The sequence below is a fragment of the Durio zibethinus genome, chromosome 19 (assembly GCF_047325235.1).
Source record: "Durio zibethinus cultivar Kanyao isolate XHJ-2024 chromosome 19, ASM4732523v1, whole genome shotgun sequence".
NCBI lineage: Eukaryota > Viridiplantae > Streptophyta > Magnoliopsida > Malvales > Malvaceae > Durio > Durio zibethinus.
Window position 1 is genome coordinate 2,320,934 of NC_143180.1, and position 21,413 is coordinate 2,342,346.

The window sequence follows — 21,413 nt, forward strand, 5'->3', positions numbered from 1 at the left end:
TGCTTGATACAAACCTAATTATACCTAAAATGGACGCAATTAATACATGAAATATTATAACCAACAAAATTGGCATGCCATCTCCAACAACCAAAACTTGATTAACTAATTGTTTAAAAAATGGTTTTTGGGTGTTTAGTGTACAAAAATAATGGAGCTTCAAGACAATTTCTAGCTCAAATTAAGGCAAAAACAAGAGAATAATCGATTGAAAATGTGAAAACTCTAAGCTGATGGACCGTTGTTTTTGTGGTTGGAATTAGAGAAATTAATAATTTTTCCTTTTTTCTAAAGTTTTCATTCCATACCGACAATAATTAGCCTAATTGATAAAAAAAAAATCAACAAGTTTATATTTTTCCATGTCAATATGGATTTTGATTCTCCTAGATTTCATTCTGAAAATAAAATTTTTAATGTATCAAATCGATATAAAAAAATGTATTCTTAAAATCACTTAAAGAAAAGATTAGATTAAGAAAAAAAAAACCTGAAGTTATCCATTGCATAATCAATGAAGGGTCAACAAGGATGAAACTAACTTGGGAAATTTTGATTGAATATAATCTTTCAATGATTGGATAATAATTAATAATATAAAGAAAATAAAATTAAGTTATTCTCAATAAAAATTGAAGGGATTGAAGTAAAACCTTTTAGCCTTTGTCTCTTTATTAGATATGATAATTTGAAACATTATATGATAATACAATATAAAAATAATACAAACAAAATACATAGAGATAACACAATTTGAAATTTTAAAAAAATTATAAATAAATTTAATAAAACAATAATTTTATATTTTATATTTTTATATCGACATAAATTATAATACATAGTTATTATATAAATACGATATGAACATAATATTTTATACGATACACTAATACAAATTATTAGATCTACTTCCTATGCTAATAACTTTATTAATTATAGATACCACGACTATTGACTGAAAATAAAAACACGGCTATTGACAGAAAATAATATTGATTGTGGGCTCTAAATTTATAGAATGGAAACGCGGTTGTGATTTTTTCATAAAGAGTCAAATTCCAATCACACTCTCAATGAACATTACCAACTTTCCTTTTCTTGGGCGACTTTGATTATGAAAGCATACCCAAATCTTTTGTTTTCTTTTGTTTGACTTTTGCCTTTTCCCATTTGTTTAAGCAAAAATACATATAATGCCTGCATGCAAGGATTGAAAAGGCATCAATTTTAAGTATTTTTTCAATGGGTTTTTAAAAATAAAAAACTTGTTATTTGTATCTTGATTTTTTTTAATTTTAAAATAATAATCACATAATTATTTTTAGTCTAATGATTGGATGCATAAGATATATGTTCATCCCATGCATATGCATAATACACTCATGCAATTGATTAAATTTTAAATTTATTTGATTATTTTATGATCATATTAGCATTATAAGATTTGAACACGAAACTTTCAAATTAAAAATTCAATATTAACAATTATATCGTCCATTTGAGAACTATAAGCACGATAGTTATTAAGATGGAAATTAAGGGAGAGGGTAACTTAATTAATTTTTTACCTTCCTTAACCCTCCAACGATCGATAAAAAAAAAAAAAAAAGTAAAAAAGCAAAAGGTTTTATTAGGTTTATACTAATTTTGATGTTATTTTGTGAGTTTATTTTACACGTATTAAAACGACAACTGAATTCTAAACATTTGACTTAGTAATAGTAGCAAGTATTTCTCTGTTCAAATAATTGGATTCCAATTTTTTTTCCAATAAAAAACAAAGAATGGAACTGTTTCATTGGCGATGATTATGAAGGCATGCAGTCACCATCTTAATCTAGCTATCAACCAACTAATGAATAATTGGAAATGAGTCAAAGAAAATGCATTATGGATTGCAGTAAGACATGGGTTTGAATGGATGGGAAAAATAGCTTTGATTTGAAGAAGTTTATAATTTAAAAAACATGGACCAGAGAGAGAAAATACATATTACTAGATGACATATAAAAAAATAATAGTCCCATTTGTCTTTTTATTGAGAAAACCGTGTAACATAATTGTTGAAAGAGAAATTTTGTCACAAATATGCAAGGATAGAAAATGAAAGATTTATATGTTTGCCAGCACAGAAAATTAATATAATTTTCTGATTTTAATGTTCTAAAGGCTAGTTTAGCATTGATGTTGCCGTTAAAAAAAATTTGGATTAAAAAACGTGAATAATTAAAATATTTTAAAAAATATTCATAAAATAATAAAATATTAGAAATATAGAGGTAATGAAGTGATTTTTTTTTTATTCGAACACACTCTTTCACTATAAAAAAAAAAAAAAAAAAAAAAAAAAAACCTTTTGATGAGCTTTTTGGTTTGGGTTGAAAAATTAAATTTATAAATTGAAAAGCTAAATTTTTTTTTTTTATTGTTTAATGTTGCGTTTGGGTCAAAAGACACCTTAATAAATTTGCAAATTGCAAAAAATAGTCAATACCAAACAGTGAAGAAAAAGAAGAGAAATTTGGGAGGAAAATAGAAACCCTATTTAATACGTTTTGATGAAAATTGTATATTTTTCTTGTGACATTTTCTCGAAGCATTGAATTCACCATAAATTGTACTAGAAAAGTTCATCTTCGGTGCCATGATCGGTGGATTTTGATTGGTATGTGAAAATTGTAAACGCTTTGATGCCAAACTCTTAAATCTAACTTTGAATTTAATCATTGATTCATGAGTTTATTTGTTGAATTTATTTTTAAATTTTTTCAATCCTATGTAAAATGTTATATCATATATGTTAATAATTATTTAATTATGGTTGTAATTTGTTTATATAGATAAAATCGTTTAAGGTATAGACTAATTTTTTTAAAATATTATAATATAAAATATATATATTATAATTTTATTAATAAATTGATTGTACAAACAAAATTTTGAATTGATTTAATTACTCAATTGTTGAAATTGATTTGGAATATTAAAAAAACTTAAATGTTAAATTAGATTAACTTATTTATTATTAGTAAATTTAGCCAATTAATTAAGTTTGGCTCTTGCCCTAATTGCTAATAATTTTTAGTGCTTGATAAACTTATATAATTAAAAAAAAATTGCTTTTGGAGGTGTGTTACTAATCAAAACTCTCCCGTGTAGCTATTGTACCTCAAAGATAAAGATGCCAAATGGTCGTGCTAAATTAGCATAAACGATTTAAATTTAAATTCATATGTTAATAGATTATGTTGATTAAATATTATTTTTTAACGTATTTTGTTAGTACGATTTATAAACGTTAAGAGTATGGTTTAATATGACACATGGTTTGTAATCTTTATAAGTTGTGCCGTGTTAAGCATAATACTATTTTTTATGCTGAGCTGAGTCAAATATAATTCATTAATTTTTAAGTCCATTGTTTTGTGAAAAATAAAATGCATCTAAAAACTTATTAGAATGCTGATTAAGTGCAGTTTGTTTAAGATTATTAAAAATGAAAGATGTAATCTCATATTTTTCTTAATGTCTTCTCATATGATCAATCCCTTTTTTTGTTTTACAACTAAAATCTTATATATATATATATATATGTTATAAGTTTGAAGATTTTGATTATATAATTTTGAAAAAATATCAATTTATTTTTATACAAACAAATTTAATAAAAATAATTCGTACATTCAACGATTTATAAATTAATTAGATATAATTTATCTATCAATAATTTAAATTTTAATAAATAAATTTATTTAATATAATTTTATTTTATAAATTATCAAAAATAAATATAATTTTATTATAATATAAAAATAATATGAATGCACTTAAAGGGTAGAAACCATTATGAATTAATATGGCACTACACATTTGAATTTATGTATGGTGTCGTACTATATCACATGCTAACATTGATTTTTAACAAGTTATGTTATACCGATTTATGAATTTAAAAATTTTTAACTCAGCACAAGACACACACGTGTGTATATATATATATATATTATTTGATTTAACATAATTATTTAATAACAAATCATCTCCAAAACGATCGATACTGTACCAAATCGTAGAGTGTCATTCACACCCAACCCATTTGACACTGCTCAAAGACCAAAGTCTATATATATATATATATATTAGATTTGATTTAACATAATTATTTAATAACAAATCATCTCCAAAACGATCGATACTGTACCAAATCGTAGAGTGGCATTCACTCCCAACCCATTTGACACTGCTCAAAGACCAAAGTCTCTTTGCCGAAAGTGTTTTCAACCTTTCTTTAATTAAGTGTCATTGACTCAAAATTAATTACTCAGTTATTTATTAATTAAATTAAAAAGTTCAAAAAGTCAAGAATTAAAATAAAGTTTTTCAAATTTTTCTAGAGTTCTTGGCTTCTTCTTCTTCGTTGGTTTCTAAATAAAATTACCAACTTTTTGTCTCAAATTGCACATTCCTATTAACACTTTCTAAAAGGGCATGTCGGTTCATTAAAAAAAAAAAACAGTGTTCTGATTCTAACCATGAATCCTCCTTTTTCCTTCATTCATAAATTAGTTACAAATAATTTATTACCATAAAATCTTATCCTTTTAAATAAAAAATTTATTGATAATCAATTTTTAAAATTTTTAAAAATATTTGAAACCGTTAAAGATTATACTCTGATTATTAAAATTACGAGTTTAATATTTTACTAATATATCATACAATTATTAATTATTTGTTGGTTAAATTTTTTGCATTTCAACTTAAAACATTTCACATTTCTTGAACTTGAAAAGATTGTATTAAGATTTATGGGATAAAAAAAAAACCTGCTTATTTTAAATTTATTATTAATGATAAAACAAAGTACAAATTAAATGGATTTATTATGAACATTATTTTGGATATTTTTAATAACTTTTTTTTTTGTTAAAATCAATAATATAACATTGGAAATAGAGATGGCAAAGCATTAAAAAAAAAAAAAAAAAAACCAATGACAAGAGTGAGCATCACTCATTCAATTTTATGTAAGGAAAACTCAAAGGATCATCTAATTATTTTTCATCCAAGCTCAAGATAATTTGGAATTTTCCAAACTAAATTTACAAAGTAAAGATTACTTCACCCAACCTTTACTTCAAAGTCCAACCAATAAGCAACAACCTTAGATTTGGTTTTTATTTGGTGAAGGGTGAACTTGTGAGGAGAAGATATGAGGAAGCTAATACATATATAGACAAAGAGAGTAGACAGAGAGAGTTGCTTTTTGGTACAAAGGAGACTTCAGCTTGGAATAAAAATAAATAAATAATATTTTTGTAAATAATTATATAAATTATTTAAATTAAATTTTAAATTTAAAAAATAGCTTTGAATCAACAATAAAAAAACAAATTGGATTAAGAAAAGGTAAATAATTCAATAAAATAATTATTCCAATAATTCAAGTAAGACAAATTTATTTCTTAAAATTTGTACTTAGCAATTACCCTATAATTTATTCAATCAAAATTTAATTTTTAAGGGAAATACTTTAAAAGTAGAATTTTAATCAATGAAAAGAAATATTGCATATATTAAAATTTAAATTCAAAATCTATTAAATGATATTTTTTATAAGTGATTATAAAAATTAATTGAATTAAAATTAAAATTCAGATAAACTTAGCTTTGAATCAACAATAAAAAACAAATTGGATTAGGAAAAGGTAAATAATTCCATAATATAATAATTTTAATAATTCAAATAAGACAAACTTTTTCTTAAAGTTTGTACTCACTAATTACATGATAATTTATTCAAGCAAAATTTAATTTTTGGAGGAAGTACATTAAAAGTAAAATTTTAATCAATGTATGGATATGTAGTAGAAAAATAAAAAAAAATTCAAAGAAAAGTTAAAAAACTCATGAATGTATTATAAAAATAATAATAATATAGTAAAATTTGTTCTTAAAATCCAAATAATTGGTACTTTTATTATTTATTTTTGGGATAAATTTTGCCTCTGGTTTTGTGAGTTTATTTTGTAAGCAGCCTGACAAAAGGCTCACAAATATATATATATATATATATAATCATATGTCAAAATCATACACAAAACACTAAAAGTGTGCTGTCTTCCATAATTTTTTAGTTCCCACTTTTCCACTGCAAAAGTACTATTATTACTAAAAAACAAAATAAATTATTTTTTAAAACATTTGAACATTTCTTTTTTGTTTTTTTAACCTAGTTGACATTGATAAATTGAAAAATACAGGTGGTTTGCTCTACTGTAGTACATTAAGAGTAGGATATTTTATAAAAATAAATAAGATGTGGGAAATCCACAAACATATATAAATTTAAGTTTAATAGTCAAATTAAAACATGATGTGATAGATATAATATAAAAAATAATAAAAATTATACATAAATTTAATAAAAATAAAAAACATTTTTTTTATTTTTCATATTAAAATAAATTGTAGCTTATATATCAATGTCTAGTAGCCAATATGTCTTTTTTTGTTTTGTTTTGAATGTTTTTGATGTAAAGTGATAACTACCATCATAATTATCTTTTGAATTTCGTCCATGAGTCTCCTGTTCAAAATTTGTCATTGTAGTAAAAATAAGAAAACAACAATTAAATCATCAACTTACGTTTGTTTTCTTCTTTTCTTAATTAAGAAAAAGAAAGCCTTTTCACCAACAATAAGAAAAATAAAAAATTCACATGAGTTCATTGAGTTGGTAAAAAAAATTATTTTTTTATCGCATTTAATTTTTGAGTAAAATTTTCTAAAAATAATCTTTATATAAAATTTTTAAAAGTAAAATCTTGAAAAAAAAAAATTATATTGATATGCCAATGAAATCTTGTTTTAATGACAAAAAGGGAGCTTGGAACATTGATATCTTAAGTTTAAATGATATGTAATATGCACGTTTAGTTTATTTTTATATTAGATTTGTTGAGTTATATGTTGATTTATTAGTTATTTTTGAATAATATATATAAATATAAAATTAAATAAATAATAATAAATATTTATATATATATTAAAATCGAAACATAATATATACAACCTTATTCTAACCTAAGCTCGATAAAAAAATTTTTAATTTAATTATTTTAAATTAAAAAAATATATAAATTAAATTGAAACGAATCGTAATACATTGAATATAAATTATTTTATCATTTATATTTTAATTTATTTTTTTATTATAAATTTTATTTAATAAAAAATTAAAAAATATCAACACAAAAAACAAATTGATATACTTTAAATTCATCTTAAACTTGATATCATTTTAAAAAAATTTCGATTTAACCTCAATTTTTTAAAATTCATCTAAAATAGATCGGTACGTATCAAAATTAATCTAACACTGATCTTTCATCTTCTTTATTTTCATTGACTTTTTTTTTATATTTATATAATAAAAATAAGAAAAAAAAAAGTAAAAACTAGAAGTAGGGAACTGATGCCACGTGAACATACTCCCTTTCTTTCTTTCTCTACAAAATTAATATTCTAGATTTTTTCTGCTTTCCTTTTAAAAATAAAATAAAATAAATTTAAAATAAAAAAGAAAAGTAAAGAGTTTGCTACTCTTCCGACACAACCCTACTATTTAATGAACCAAAGCCACTCAAAACTCTTTCAAACCTCACCCCCCACACCCCACAACTTTCACGTACAAATCACTCATTCTCAGAACAAAAAAAAAAATCAATGTCTTCTTTTCATTTTCTTCTTCACTTCACAATTTTCCTTCTTCTTTTTCATCAAAACTCTTCTTTTCCTTCCAAACAACAACTCTTTTTACCACTCAAAACAACCCTCGGTCATCATCACCTACATGCCTTTCCTCGTAACTCTAAACTTTCCTCCTCCGCCGTCGCCACCGCCACTACTAACAAACTTGCTTTCCACCATAACGTTACTTTAACAGTTTCTTTATCCGTTGGCTCGCCTCCACAGAATGTTACTATGGTCCTCGACACAGGGAGTGAACTCTCATGGCTTCACTGTAAAAAAACACCCAACTTAAATTCCATTTTTATCCCTCAAATTTCCAAGTCTTACAAAGCCATCCCGTGCGCTTCACCGGTTTGTAACACCCGCACCCGAGACTTACCCGTACCTGCTTTGTGCGACCCAAATAGTAAACTCTGCCACGTGGCTGTCTCTTATGCCGATGCTTCCTCCATTGAAGGAAACCTTGCGTACGAAAATTTCGTAATTGGATCCTTGACCCGACCTGGGTTGTTATTCGGATGTATGGACTCGGGCTATAGCTCGAATTCGGAAGAAGATTCGAAAACGACCGGGTTAATGGGCATGAATCGTGGGTCGTTATCTTTCGTTAGTCAAATGGGTTTTCCCAAATTCTCATATTGCATATCGGGTTTCGACTCGTCTGGTGTTTTACTTCTTGGCGATGCGAGATTCTCGTGGCTTAAAGAGTTGAATTATACTCCTTTGATTCAAATATCCGACCCGTTACCATATTTTGATCGGGTTGCATATACAATCCAACCAGAAGGTATTAAAGTCGGTAATAAATTGTTGGGCCTACCAAGATCCGCGTTTTTACCCGATCATACTGGTGCGGGTCAAACAATGGTTGACTCGGGTACCCAATTTACTTTCTTATTGGGTCCAGTTTATACCGCATTGAGAAATGAGTTTTTGCAACAAACCAGAGGAGTTTTACGAGTTTATGAGGATCCGAACTTTGTTTTTCAAGGGGCAATGGATTTGTGTTACCGAGTTGGGGGTTCATCTCAAGCGAGTTTTTCGAATTTACCGCGAGTTAGTTTAATATTTCAAGGGGCCGAGATGATTGTATCGGGTGAGAGGTTATTATATAGGGTACCCGGGATGAATAAGGGGAGTGATTCGGTGTATTGCTTCACATTTGGCAACTCAGATTTGCTAGGGATTGAGGCGTTTGTGATTGGCCATCATCATCAGCAAAACGTGTGGATGGAATTTGATTTGGTGAAATCAAGGGTTGGATTTGCAGCGGTCAGGTGTGATCTTGCTGGTCAAAGGCTTGGGATGGGCCTATAAGAAAAGGGTCCCACTCAAGGATGGAAATGAGGAAGTATTTTTGGGTTTTGTCATGGAGCCCACCTTGTCCGATCAGTGGCCCACCTTTTTTCCATGGAGAGGATCATTGATCGAACAGTGTATGGGCTTTATTGGAAAAGCATCGGATTTTTTATTGTAACATAAATATTTTTTATTTTTTATTTTCTGAATCTATGTTGAGTTTAGTGGCAGAAAAAAAATATAATGTTAAGTTTTAGGTGTGACTTTAGGTAAAGGGAATCAGAATCAATCTCTATCTGAAATTAGGGTTTTTTTTGTCTTCTGATATTTTGTATCAAGTTTTAAATTTTATTTGAACTTATTTTTATTATCGATTTTTAAAAAATATTTTTTATGTCGATTTCATGTTGATATGGTAATTTGTATATTTATATAATGTAAATTATTAAATTTTATGTATTATATTGCATTTTACATAAAATATGTATTATAATTTATATTGATATATAATATTAAATATATTTATTATTTTATTAAATTTATATATAATTATTATTAAAATTTAAAATTATGTATCTTTATATATATTTTTGTATTATGATTATATTATGTTATTATATCGTATTTTAAATTATTATATATAATTTTATGTATTTAAACTTTTATTTCTAGATTATTCTTCACAATGATAGGAAGGCTTTTATCTTTTGACAATGAATAAAAAAATATAATATATGATCATCATATGTTTTATTTGAATCTAACAAATTTTTTTTGAGTAATTTTAAATATATATTAATTTTCATGCACTTGATGCATTCAAAAATTTTACTTCAATCTTTACTTGCAGCTTTTGAATTGAGTAAAAAAATTAGTATCATAGAATTGCATTGCGCATTATATACCATTTATTTCACAATATCATAGGAGAAAATATCATTTTGTGATTGAATTTTTAAAATATATTATAAAAAAAATTAATTTATGATTAAATTTTTAAAAATATAATCATAAATACAGTAACACAATAAATGAATCAATAATCATAATTTTTATTTTCTTTTTAATTATTAACATCTCAGCTCTGACTCAACGGTCAGAACTGTTGGAGAAATCCAGGCTGGCAATTTTGAAGGCAGCTATATGGTACAAGCACCAAGCCAAAGCCACTGTCAAGTCACTCAACCCATTCACCTTCGCTGGTGCACTGGTTGGCAAGTGACAGCTAGGATACAACTTCCTTTTGTTTTGTGTGTGTGGGTGTGCTGTTTTTTTTTTTTTTTTTTTTTTAAATTTTATTTATGTTTGTTTTTAATTTTTTTTTAATTTTTTGTATGGCAAAAAATAAATCTTTTGAGCTTAAAGTTTCGTGAGAGAATTAACTTCTAAAAAGGTTGAATGCCGACAATAAGTAATTTTTTTTCAATGATATAGAATCTTTTTTAAGATTATATGTCTCATAATGGTTTAAAACATTTTCCACGAGGAAAAATCAAAATTAATTTATTTAAATAAAATAATTTTATAAAAATAGTATTAGATTTTTAAAAAAATTTTCAAATATAATTTTTTAATACAAAATCAATAATTTCATTTTAATTATTTCATTTTGAATAATTGATGGTTAGTTTTGTTTGTGAATTAACACTCTTTTAATTTCATTTTGTTTGTTTATGGTTTTATTTTTTACTCAAACAAATGTAACTTTGATTAATGTTTTCTAAAATATTATATTAAATTAAAATTTAAAAATTTTAATCAAAAAATTTAAAGTCTAAACTTAAATATCTTATTTCTGAATGTTTTATAGTTTACTATTTTATTAAAAAAATTATCAAAAATAAATTTATTTTAAAAAAATAAACATGAACAAATATGATGAGATTAAGAGAGGATTTTTAAAATTATAAGTATCAAAACAAAAAAATAATTATAATTGATAATTGCTCTCTTTGTCTTATTTTTGTTAATTTTTTTATATGTCTCAAAATTATATCATATTTTTTAGAACATCTAAAACTTTTATTTTAAAATTTTAAAATTATTATTAATTTTTTATTTTTTGAGATTAAAAATTATAAAGTTTTAATTTTAAAAAAATTAAAATTTAATACTAAATATATTAAAATTTTATGAAAGTCTGAAAAATAAAAAGAGTATAAAAGACCCATTTTTCGGAATAATTTTATGAAATCATCAAAGTTGCATTTCATTTGGTCAAAAAAGTCGGATATAATAGCAAAAGTTGTCATAATAATTAATATCCATGTTTTTAAAAATGTATTTATTTAAGGCAGTGTTTTGAGGTGAAGGCTAGTATTGGCTACTTTCTAGTTTTTACGTGATAGGGTGGACCCTACTTGTCAAAAGCTCTGATACCATTGCGAGAATGCACGTGTACATCAATAATGAGGCTTTTTATCAGAAGTCAATTTCAGTCGTCGACACGTGGGTTCAAAAAGGTCCCACCTCACTTCAAACTTGCCTCCTTTTTTTAAATTAAAAACAATAATTTTCAGTCAGTGCTCACCAGACAGCAATATTCTTCTGCCTCGGCTGTCACCTAACCTTCTCTTACAGTGCCTTGTTTGGCTGTTCTGTCCAAATTTTAAAAAGGTTCAAAAAAAAAATATTACATTTTTTTTTATGAAAAATAATTATAAACGATGTCGTTTTAGAGAACTGGAAAAGAGCGACATCGTTTGGGAGTCTTCGTGTTGGTTTAGACTAGAAGCCAAGAAGTTCTTGGAAGCTGACGAGGAAAGCGGTAGGCAGAAAAGCTCGGCGCGTCCGAGTCAACTCGCTCCTCGCGGACTGAGATCCATTAATCTTGTACGTAACAACATCGACATTATATTTCTTGGAGAACGCGATCAACCCTCGTTTTTCCATCCGATCTCCGTAAGTCACCTTTCCCCTCTTTCTTTCGTCTTTGTTTTTCCCTTTTTTTTTTTTTTCTGATTATTAGCTTTAATCTCTCAATTACAGATATGTTCGTTGATGCCGCTTATGTACGTATATAATTATAGATTAGGGTTCTTAGGTCATTTTCGTTAGAATTTTTGAATTAAATCAATTTTGTTATTTTTTTGTGTTCGAATAACAACTCTAAAATGTGTTAAAATAATTCCAAATAGAATTATTTCGATTTTAAAAAAATTTGCATCTAAAGTAAATTTTCAGGGATTTATTTAAATTTTAATTAAAATATGTGGCGAGAGTGAGAATAAGAATGTAATATGATTGCATTGATTTTTCTGATTAAATGTTCTTTTTTTTTTTAATTTATGCAGGTTTTTTTTTTTTAGGACTCTATATAATAAAGTTACTTCTTTTATTCCTCTGAGACTGGAAAATTTGGGAACTTTTTCATTGTTATTGGTATTTAGTTGAGGTGGTGAATTTTGTTTATACAACCATGAGTTTTGTTTTTCGAGGGACGAGATCAGATTTAGAGAGTGGATTTCCAGGATTTGTTCCGGAGAGACGTGCCATGGTATGTTACTATTACTTGGATCACTTGATTTTCTATTTTTATAGTTAGACTTGGTGATTCGTGTATTCATGATTGTGTAAAATATTAAATTTTTTGTACTCGTACCATATTATGAAAATTACGCGTCACAATTCATGTCAACACGAAAACATAAAATACATTTTTTTGGTTTAGTTAAACCCATATATAATTATTGTTAAAATTTCAAGCCGTGTCATCTTTGTGTCCTATTTTCATATCATGTTTGTGTTGTTTCATTGTGTCGTGTTTTAGATTATCAAGTCTAGTTATAGTTATGATATATCATTTTCTTAGGCTTACATTGTTGCAATTGCTGATGAAAACCCGTATTAGGGTTAGAGTTAGTGTTACTCATTATTAGAAACTTGAGCTAAAAATGCTTTTGAGGGCTACATTGGTTGGACCTAAAAGGTTGCTAGGACAATGGGTGCTTAGGCTTTTGAATTATAGTTATTTTTTGTTATTTTTAATTTTGTTTTCGATAAATATGTTTTGATATAAGTCATTTGTTTGTTAGCGTGTGCATGCAGGACGTCCTGTTAATTCCAACTCGCTTGTGTTTCTTATTACAGGTACTTGTATAGCTTTGTGTTTGTGTTAATTCCTGGTTATTTCATTTGTTCTGTTAATCTTTATTGATATATATATATATATTTTTTGTTTGTTGCAACAGTTCTTTTGCTGTTTATGATATTGAATTCACATCAGATGTCACCCAATTTTCTGGTATTTTCTTTTACCAAGTTGTTAAATTTTAAATGGCATTTTATCTCTTTGCTTCACTATTTTGAACTTGAAATTTTAAGGGGCTTTCATGTTAATTGTTTATGTAGCTTTGGCTGGTGCTTGGAGTGTTTTTGATGGCCACATCCTTAAGAATGTATGCCACCTGTCAACAACTTCAAGCTCAGGCACAAGCCCATGCTGCTGTAGCGAGTGGCCTTTTGGGCCATACCGAATTACGGTTGCTTATGCCACCATCTATTGCACTTGCAACCAGAGGGCGTTTACAAGGCCTTAGACTGCAGCTTGCTCTTCTCGACCGAGAATTTGATGATCTTGGTATGGTGTTTACTTTTTGGCATAATAATGAGCTTCTTAGACTGGGGTTGTAAGATTGAAAACCATAGTTTAGACACCTTTCGTTAGTTTGTTCCCACCCACTCTTTCTGCATCCTAATGTTCACAAGGAGTTGTGTTTATCACCAGATTATGAAACTTTGAGAGCACTTGATACCGACAATGTTCCCTCAGCTGCTTCAATGAGTGAGGAAGAGATAAATGCCCTGCCAGTTCACAAGTATAAGGTATCTGCTCCTCAAAGGTTAGTATCGATTTTCTTGTTTGTTTGTGTACGTGATTCAAGAACATAAACCTTCCTCTCAATGGATTTTGGAAGTGCACCCGTCTGCTTTATGGGCTATTGAACGAGTTAATGTTAAACAAAGCCTTAAAACGAAGCATTAGGGAACTTTACATGAGTCTTGATTGTCTACCGGGCTATAAGTTTGGAATGACAAACAGATGATTGGCTGATCTCGAAAATGTGAAGTGATTTTGTGATGTCTACATAATACTTGAAGACAATTTTTAGAAAGTGTGGTGTATTCATTTTTAGTTGTTTAATCTTTGGGTTGATAGAGCATTTATAGTTTACATATTTCTCTCTCTCTCTCTCTTTGGTGTGGAAATACTTTTGAACCTATAAGCTAACAATCTGATGAGAAGTTGGTTTTGCTTACAGCAATGACTCTTCAATTCAACAAGCGTCATCTTCAAACTCACTTCAGGTATTTTTATTCCTCTCCACTCCTCTTTTCTACCTCTAGGGTTGGTCTCTGTGTTGCTTATCTGGCTATGGTTTCGCTGTTTTTAACGGGTGGTGTAAACGATATAACTTGGTAGTTTATTCTCTTCAGCAGAAGAAGCAGGATCCTGCTAATCCAGTCGGCAGCTTAAAGGGTTCAGAAGATGAATTGACCTGCAGTGTTTGCTTGGAGCAAGTCAATGTTGGAGACGTTATCCGTAGCTTACCCTGTTTGCATCAGGTCTTGTTTTTGCCTCTTTTTATCATTAAAGAAACAAATATGAAAGGCAAATCTTGAATGTCCTTGTATTTAATGGAGTATGATGATATAATCTTATATTAAGTTCATGGTGATTACTGCAGTTTCATGCTAGCTGCATCGACCCATGGTTGCGACAACAAGGGACATGCCCTGTTTGTAAATTCCGAGCAGGATCTGGGTGGCTGGAAACTGGTGGAGTAGATGCTTCCTACATGGTTTAGAAACTTTTGGAGGCCTGTTCATCAATGTATCTAACATATATATCCATTCTCAATGAGCAGAATGAAAGGTCTACTTGATTAACTTATTTCTAGAAGGGCTGTAATAACTTATTGCCTGATGTTTATACAAGCACCTAACAAGTTTTGTAATGATTTATTTTTATATTACAACTGAAATCAAAATGTTATGCTTCTATTAATGTATGATAAGCAACTATTTGGCTTTGCCCTTCCCTTTTCCTTGACCTTTCTTGGCATCTAACTTGGCTTGAATACGGGCAGCCGCAGCAGCTTTTGCTTCTTCTCTCTTCTTTTTCTCTTCTTCCTTCCCAGCTGCAGCAAGTTCCCTCTGCTTCTTCAGCTCTCTGATTTTAATTTATCAAAAGGTAAATAAATTTTGCATTGTTCCATGTATTAGACAGATATATGGAGAGAAATGGATGCAAGGTTGACCGTTCTGACAAGAATAATGTGGAACAAGGTGGAAGAAATAAAATGTGACTTACTCTAGCCTGGCTCTCTCCTCTGAAGCACTGCCAAGACTCAAACCTTTTCTTGGCCTGCAGGACAGTAACTCCACCTCGAAGATAAGGGTAGCACTGCATCAAAAATATGCAAAAATCAAATTCAACCTTAGGAAATTAGAGAGATAGAAATGATCCAATTTCAAAGTTAAATATCCAAGCATGCCAATTCTGCCGTATGCTCAACAGGAGAATCATCCCAGGATGTGCAACAGGTCAGACTAAATCCCTCAAAAAAGTACTACTATAAAATTTACTGGATGCATTGACCATGCCATTTCAAGATCTCATATTTTCATCGACATAGCTGTTGAGTCTCAGAATGCATTTTTAATGACATTAAAGATGACAAGAAGAAACACTTACTTAGCTGGGATATCAGGTGGAGAGCCTGCAGTACCATAGGCATACTCTGGCTTGCAAGTTATTTTTGCTACTTCACCAACCTGTTAAAAAGGGAAAAAGATATGTAACTGAAGCCTAAATCACTTAAAAAACTGCATGACGAAAGTATATTTTGACCTTCATAGTTCTTAAAGCAATGTCCCAAGCTTGAATAACTGTGCCCTTTCCAAGCTCAAAGGAGAAAATAGAGTTATCTTCACGTGTAGTATCAAAAACCTCACCAGTTTCAGCAAGAGTGCCTTCATAATGAACTGTTCAACACCAAACAAGAAAAATTTATAAATCAGGAATCTGCGAGTGCTCATTTGTACATTTTAGCTACATAGAAAGAATAAAGATAAAACGAAAAGAAACTTCAAGCTGACCAATCACTTGATATCATTTTTTCAACTGCAATTGGGGTATATAATGACAAATGTTCTTGTACAAAGATATTTGTCCACCAAGAGGTTCAGAAGAAGGTTTACACATGAACAAATGAATTAAATATCACTCATTAGTCATCATAGCGAATGAGCAACAACTGCCAAGTGCATACCATCAACCATAGGAAGGTCCTCAGAAGGGGCAACTGCACCAGCTTTGGCTCGAGTTATGATCTTCTTAACAACACCTCCATCGCCAGTTAAATCAATTACATCATCCATGGTGTCCAGACTTTTAAAAACCTGATCGCACAAGAGAAACACCAATACAAAAGAAAAAAAACGAACTTTTAGAACCTTATCGATTAAACATCATTTTGATGATTTAGGCAACATAGAAAACCCACACACACACATAACGAGGTGAACCTTGGAAGATAAGAAAAGCAAATCAGTAATCAACTATGAGTCAAAAGGTTGTCCAAGAAATAAGAATAAGGTAAACGCAACTCGAATCCATTACAACACCCCACAATCCCCGAAAGCTTGATCATTCTTGCATGTTTACAAACAAAACAAATTGAAAATCTGCCCTTGTCCCACCATGCAGAGTCAATTATATGGATCATATTCCACCATGGTACCTTAATTTAAGACCAAAATCAACAAAATATTTAAGAAAACAATCTTAAACTTATATACAAACAAACATACCAATTTAACTGTTTTCCTTACAATTTATCTCAAAATTAGGAGTAAATAGGAAAAACCCTAAATCCTAATACCCTCATTTCTTCATTTTCCCCATCAATTTCCCCAAATTGGAAATATCAATATCATATTAATATATCATTTTACATAATTGGGTTCTTTTCCCTCACAAAATCTCTTAAAACTGTATTAAAAAAGTAAAACCCTAAAAAAGGGTCCAATTCCTTAGATTCCCCTCTAATCTAATTTCAAATAAAAAATTACAGTAGCTTAAAACCCTAAGGCTTTAAAGAAAAACAGAAAATTTAACTAAGTAAAATATATGTGTACTTTAACTAACCCGGATTGGAGCGAGGGCAGCGGATTCGGATAGAGAGTGAGCAATTCGGTATTCCGGTCGGTTTGAAGGCGCTAATTCGGGAGCGATCGCCGTCGATTCTGGTGGCCATACAGTCGTCAAAATGTAGTTTGTTGTTTTTTTCACCGGTTTGCTGAAGAGTTATAATAAAAATAAAATTGTTTTTCCTAAGTGGAGAAGGGAATTGATATTCCCAGTCGCTTTGCTAAGCGTGTGAAACACACGGTGAAGTAAAAATGTTGAATTCTTTTGGCATGTATTGACGCGTGATGTTAAAACGTGGGCATCTGAGTGGTTCTAGGTGGGACGTGGGAGGAGCTTCGCTGATGGCTCAATGGCCCCAATTATATGGGCTTTGGGCCCAAATGTGCAAAATTTATGGACGATGTGCTTTTTAGTTGGACAGGGCCTCTGCAAAGTTGGGAAAGAAAAATGGTGGGAAAGAGAAAGAGAAAAGTTGTATTTTTAATATGAGAAAAGAGATATTCAATTTTTTTTTTCAAGAGAGTTTATGCATTAATTATTGAATCAAATTTTTTAATGTGAAAATATTTTTCTTTTGAAGAGAAATTTGTAAATGGACAAATAAAAACTAGTTGGGGAGGAGAATAAAATTTATCATTGAATTTTGCTAACTATGTTTTTAGGATTTTTTAAAGTTTAGTTAAAATATTGTTTTAATGTTTTATATTAAATGCAGAAATATGTTATTAATTATAATATATTAAAAATAAATTACTTTATATTTAACTTTTAAAAGTGTTTTATAAGTACTCGTTACTAAAATTTTATATAATTTTATTATGTTATTTTGTTCGTATCATGTATAAGAAATAAAAAAAAAAAAAACCAACAATGAAATCTTAAATAAAATAATTTGATGTAACAAAATGAGTATTTTTTTCCTTTTTCCTCCCTTGTTATGGAAAATTAAATGAGATTAATGTACCAAATTTCTTTTCACCCAAAGGAGAGAAAATAGTGGCTCACTTTCACTTCTTCCTTTTTTTTTTCTTTTAATCATATAGAGCACATGTTCTTCACTATCAAATATATTGGGTCATATAAGATTCCTCCGTTCTTTCACCCGATTGAGATATCCCCTGTTTTGCCTTAAAAAGATTGATTGAATTATCATTGACATGAGAATCACACAAGCAAACAAAAACATTTTTTTCCATTGCCATTTACACAAAGAAGTAAATGCACAAAATGGGAATTCATTATCAACACAATTAGAATTGTAGTGAGTTGTGAGAATGTTACGTTATAGCCATGAATTCATGACTTTTGACCAATTCACATAATATGAACGTTACAATGCAAAAACATAGAGAATCAAACCCTCATCCCAAGCAAAGATCTCACAAACGTCGTCAAAGATCGTCAGCTAGTTTTTAATCTTTTAAAACCCCATTTAGTGATGGTGGTCAATGCAATGAAAATAAAAATGTTAATTTTATTCATATGTAATGAAAATTTTGATTTTTTACTCGATTGAGATAAAAATGAATATGATTTTAAATTTTTATTAAATATAAGGATAAGAACAGATAATATAACATTTGTCGATACTCATCACATACTTGTACCAACATATATATTTATATATGTTTAATAAATATATTTTTTATTAAACAATATAAATTATTATTTTAGATTAATGATAATTAATATATTTTTATTAAAAAAATATATGTTTATAAAAAAAATTATCCAAATATATAAGAAAAAATTAAAAAATAATTTTTTATTTTTAATTTTAAAAAAAGCTATAGTTAAATATCCATGGGATGTTTATCAAAATGAAGATAAATTTAAAATATTCATTGAATGTGAATACAAAAATAAATATAATACAAAACATCTCGAGATGAAAATGAGGATAAAAAATACTTTATTTGTTCCATGCTTTATCCATTGATGAAAATTCATTTTCTCCTACTAAATTTTGAATGGAGGCCAAAACGACGTTGACACTTGACTATTATGGCACAAAACCTAAGTCATTTATTGAATATATACTCTCTTTTTAAATGGTATCCTCATTTAAATATAAAAAAAATTATTATTATTTGAGTTACGTCCAACTAGAATGATCTATTTTTGTTATAACATACAAACAATTAAACTGAGTTGAGATCCCCAAACATATTAAAAACATTACTCAAATTAACAAGGCCATGTTCATGGACAAGGTTTGGCCAAGTCCAAATGCAATGCATAAAAAGCAAAGAGATAATGGAATGTGGTCCAGATATATACCCACATACAAATCTAGGCAAAGGCATCCATAATTTAATGTTTGTGATAAGTCCCTTGGAGAAGTGAAACAAAGGGGACCTTACCCTCCAATAATTGTCCCTCCCAAAGGCCAAAACTTTCCTCTCATCCGCTAAAATCTCATGTGGGCAAAAAGCCCACGCCACCACTACCCCTAGCTGCTCCTAAGCTAGGGTGCCAAAACCCCTTAACAATTTATAATATGATATAATAATATAATATAAAAATAATATAAATAAATATTATGAAAATAATATAATTTAAAATTTTAAAAAAATTATAAATAAATTTAATAAAATAAAAAATATAAATTTTATATTTTTATATTAATATAAATTATAATATATTATAAATATAATATTTTATACCATACGAATTATCAAATTTATCTAAAACACGATAGCGGGGAAGGAGGTGACCCTTTAGATCCCCGTAACCCCTTGTGAAGGGTAGGGAGTCCTATTTTTCTTTGCCTCCCATGTGACTGATGGTCCCATTTGAAAGGTTACCAAACCCAATGGGGCGACGCCAGGTGGGATACTTCCAATTTCAGGGTTTTATCATATTGTTCAAGCTTGCGTGTCATTGATGTGACCGTTGACAAAGAGGGGACCTAAAGGTTCTGCCTATTTCTTAGAGCTTGTCCTATATATTGCAAAATTCTCAGGTTTTAGGGCTTGTCCCACATAAGTTTTTGTGATTTTGGCATTGGGGGTCATAGTTTTTGCTTAACACCTTGTTTGGTTTAGTACTTCAGGATTAGGGTTTGAACCCAAATCTATTGACCCTTAATGTAAATGATAGAATGGGTGCCATAAATTGTTCTAAGTTTGAAGGACATATTGGAAGCTTTCCTTAAACTATGGACCACTCCAACAGCAAATTTGGGCCCAAGTGACCTTTTTTTATATTTTAAATTATTGTTGGATTTTTAATTTTAGTGATTAAAATTTAATTTATTAAAAAATTTATGGCTCAAATTTAATTTCCACAACTTATAAATACATTTTTGTTGAAAATTAAAGCTGAAAAGGTTCTTTATTTGAAAAAGAAAAATAAATGAGGTATGGGATTCATAATGAGGCTTGCAAATTTTTTGACTTATTGAGATGAATAGCTAATATTTTATTTAAGGTATGGTCACAAGCTAAGATTCCACAATCAATTAGCCAAAAAAAAAAAAAGGAAGATTTGAGTCATTGTTGAATATAAATATGGGTCAAAACACAACTTGATAAAATCATCATTATAAACCCCAACAAAAATAGAAAAACCACTTTTAGACCACAATTGACAACAAAGAGCATATTGATGTGTAATGATAAAAAAAATAGACACCCAAATTTCAATCAAAGATGCTTAATGATCCTAATTAAGATTTGTGGGGTGACCAATGTTTTTCCCACTTTCTTTCTTTGACCATTTAGGGGTCTAAGCCACCTCCTACATTAAAGTTTAGGGAATGCTTTGTAATTTTTTATTTCCATCTCTTTCTTATCATTTTGTTCTCAAATTTTTAGGGTCCCATTTAGCATGCCTAGCTAAAATTCAATCATTATTGTTTAAATCTTGATTTAGCAAGGTTTGGATTTCATTGTATTTTTAATGTAATACAATTAAGTTCATCGTATTATTAGTTAAATTTAAATATTAATTTCAATGAAATTTATTCAACATAAATTTTTTTAATGATAATTATAATAATTTTTTTAATCATAATTATAATTATTATTATTATTATTTTTAATCTCATTGTATATCTAAATAGACTTTTAATTCTATTAGTGATGCTTGTTAATTTGATTGCCTAACTAGAAATTGCATGCCATGAAGGAAATGTGGGAAGAGAAAAAAGCAAAGCATCTTTTTTGACCTAAATCTATAAGGAGGACCCCAAAGAAAGTGA

General features: G+C 28.5%; 2 protein-coding genes and 1 pseudogene across 5 annotated transcripts; 2 read left to right on the top strand and 1 right to left on the bottom strand.

The window, feature by feature from the left end:
* Positions 1 to 7,645: 7,645 nt before the first annotated feature.
* LOC111309782 (aspartic proteinase PCS1 pseudogene) lies at positions 7,646 to 9,254 on the top strand (annotated as a pseudogene).
* A 2,490-nt stretch (positions 9,255 to 11,744) lies between these two features.
* LOC111310192 (E3 ubiquitin-protein ligase SDIR1-like) lies at positions 11,745 to 15,106 on the top strand. 4 transcript variants are annotated; one of them, XM_089748291.1, is made up of 10 exons: positions 11,809 to 11,955; positions 12,043 to 12,065; positions 12,348 to 12,550; positions 13,089 to 13,143; positions 13,245 to 13,297; positions 13,405 to 13,633; positions 13,781 to 13,895; positions 14,316 to 14,361; positions 14,494 to 14,619; positions 14,742 to 15,106. In XM_089748291.1, exons 3-10 carry the CDS (start codon positions 12,473 to 12,475, stop codon positions 14,859 to 14,861), a joined length of 822 nt encoding a protein of 273 aa, XP_089604417.1. In that variant the 5' UTR covers positions 11,809 to 11,955; positions 12,043 to 12,065; positions 12,348 to 12,472; the 3' UTR covers positions 14,862 to 15,106. The 4 variants fall into 4 exon arrangements, with proteins under 4 accessions (XP_022765128.1, XP_022765127.1, XP_089604417.1 ...); XM_022909389.2 differs by having other exon boundaries at positions 11,846 to 11,955; positions 14,491 to 14,619; XM_022909393.2 differs by lacking the exon at positions 12,043 to 12,065 and having other exon boundaries at positions 11,745 to 11,955.
* On the bottom strand, positions 14,915 to 17,372 carry LOC111310193 (FKBP-like peptidyl-prolyl cis-trans isomerase family protein). Its single transcript, XM_022909395.2, has 6 exons — positions 17,207 to 17,372; positions 16,329 to 16,458; positions 15,908 to 16,041; positions 15,752 to 15,831; positions 15,368 to 15,460; positions 14,915 to 15,226 (listed from the first exon to the last, which is right to left on the bottom strand). Exons 2-6 carry the CDS (start codon positions 16,435 to 16,437, stop codon positions 15,076 to 15,078), a joined length of 567 nt encoding a protein of 188 aa, XP_022765130.1. The 5' UTR covers positions 16,438 to 16,458; positions 17,207 to 17,372; the 3' UTR covers positions 14,915 to 15,075.
* Between the last annotated feature and the right edge of the window lie 4,041 nt (positions 17,373 to 21,413).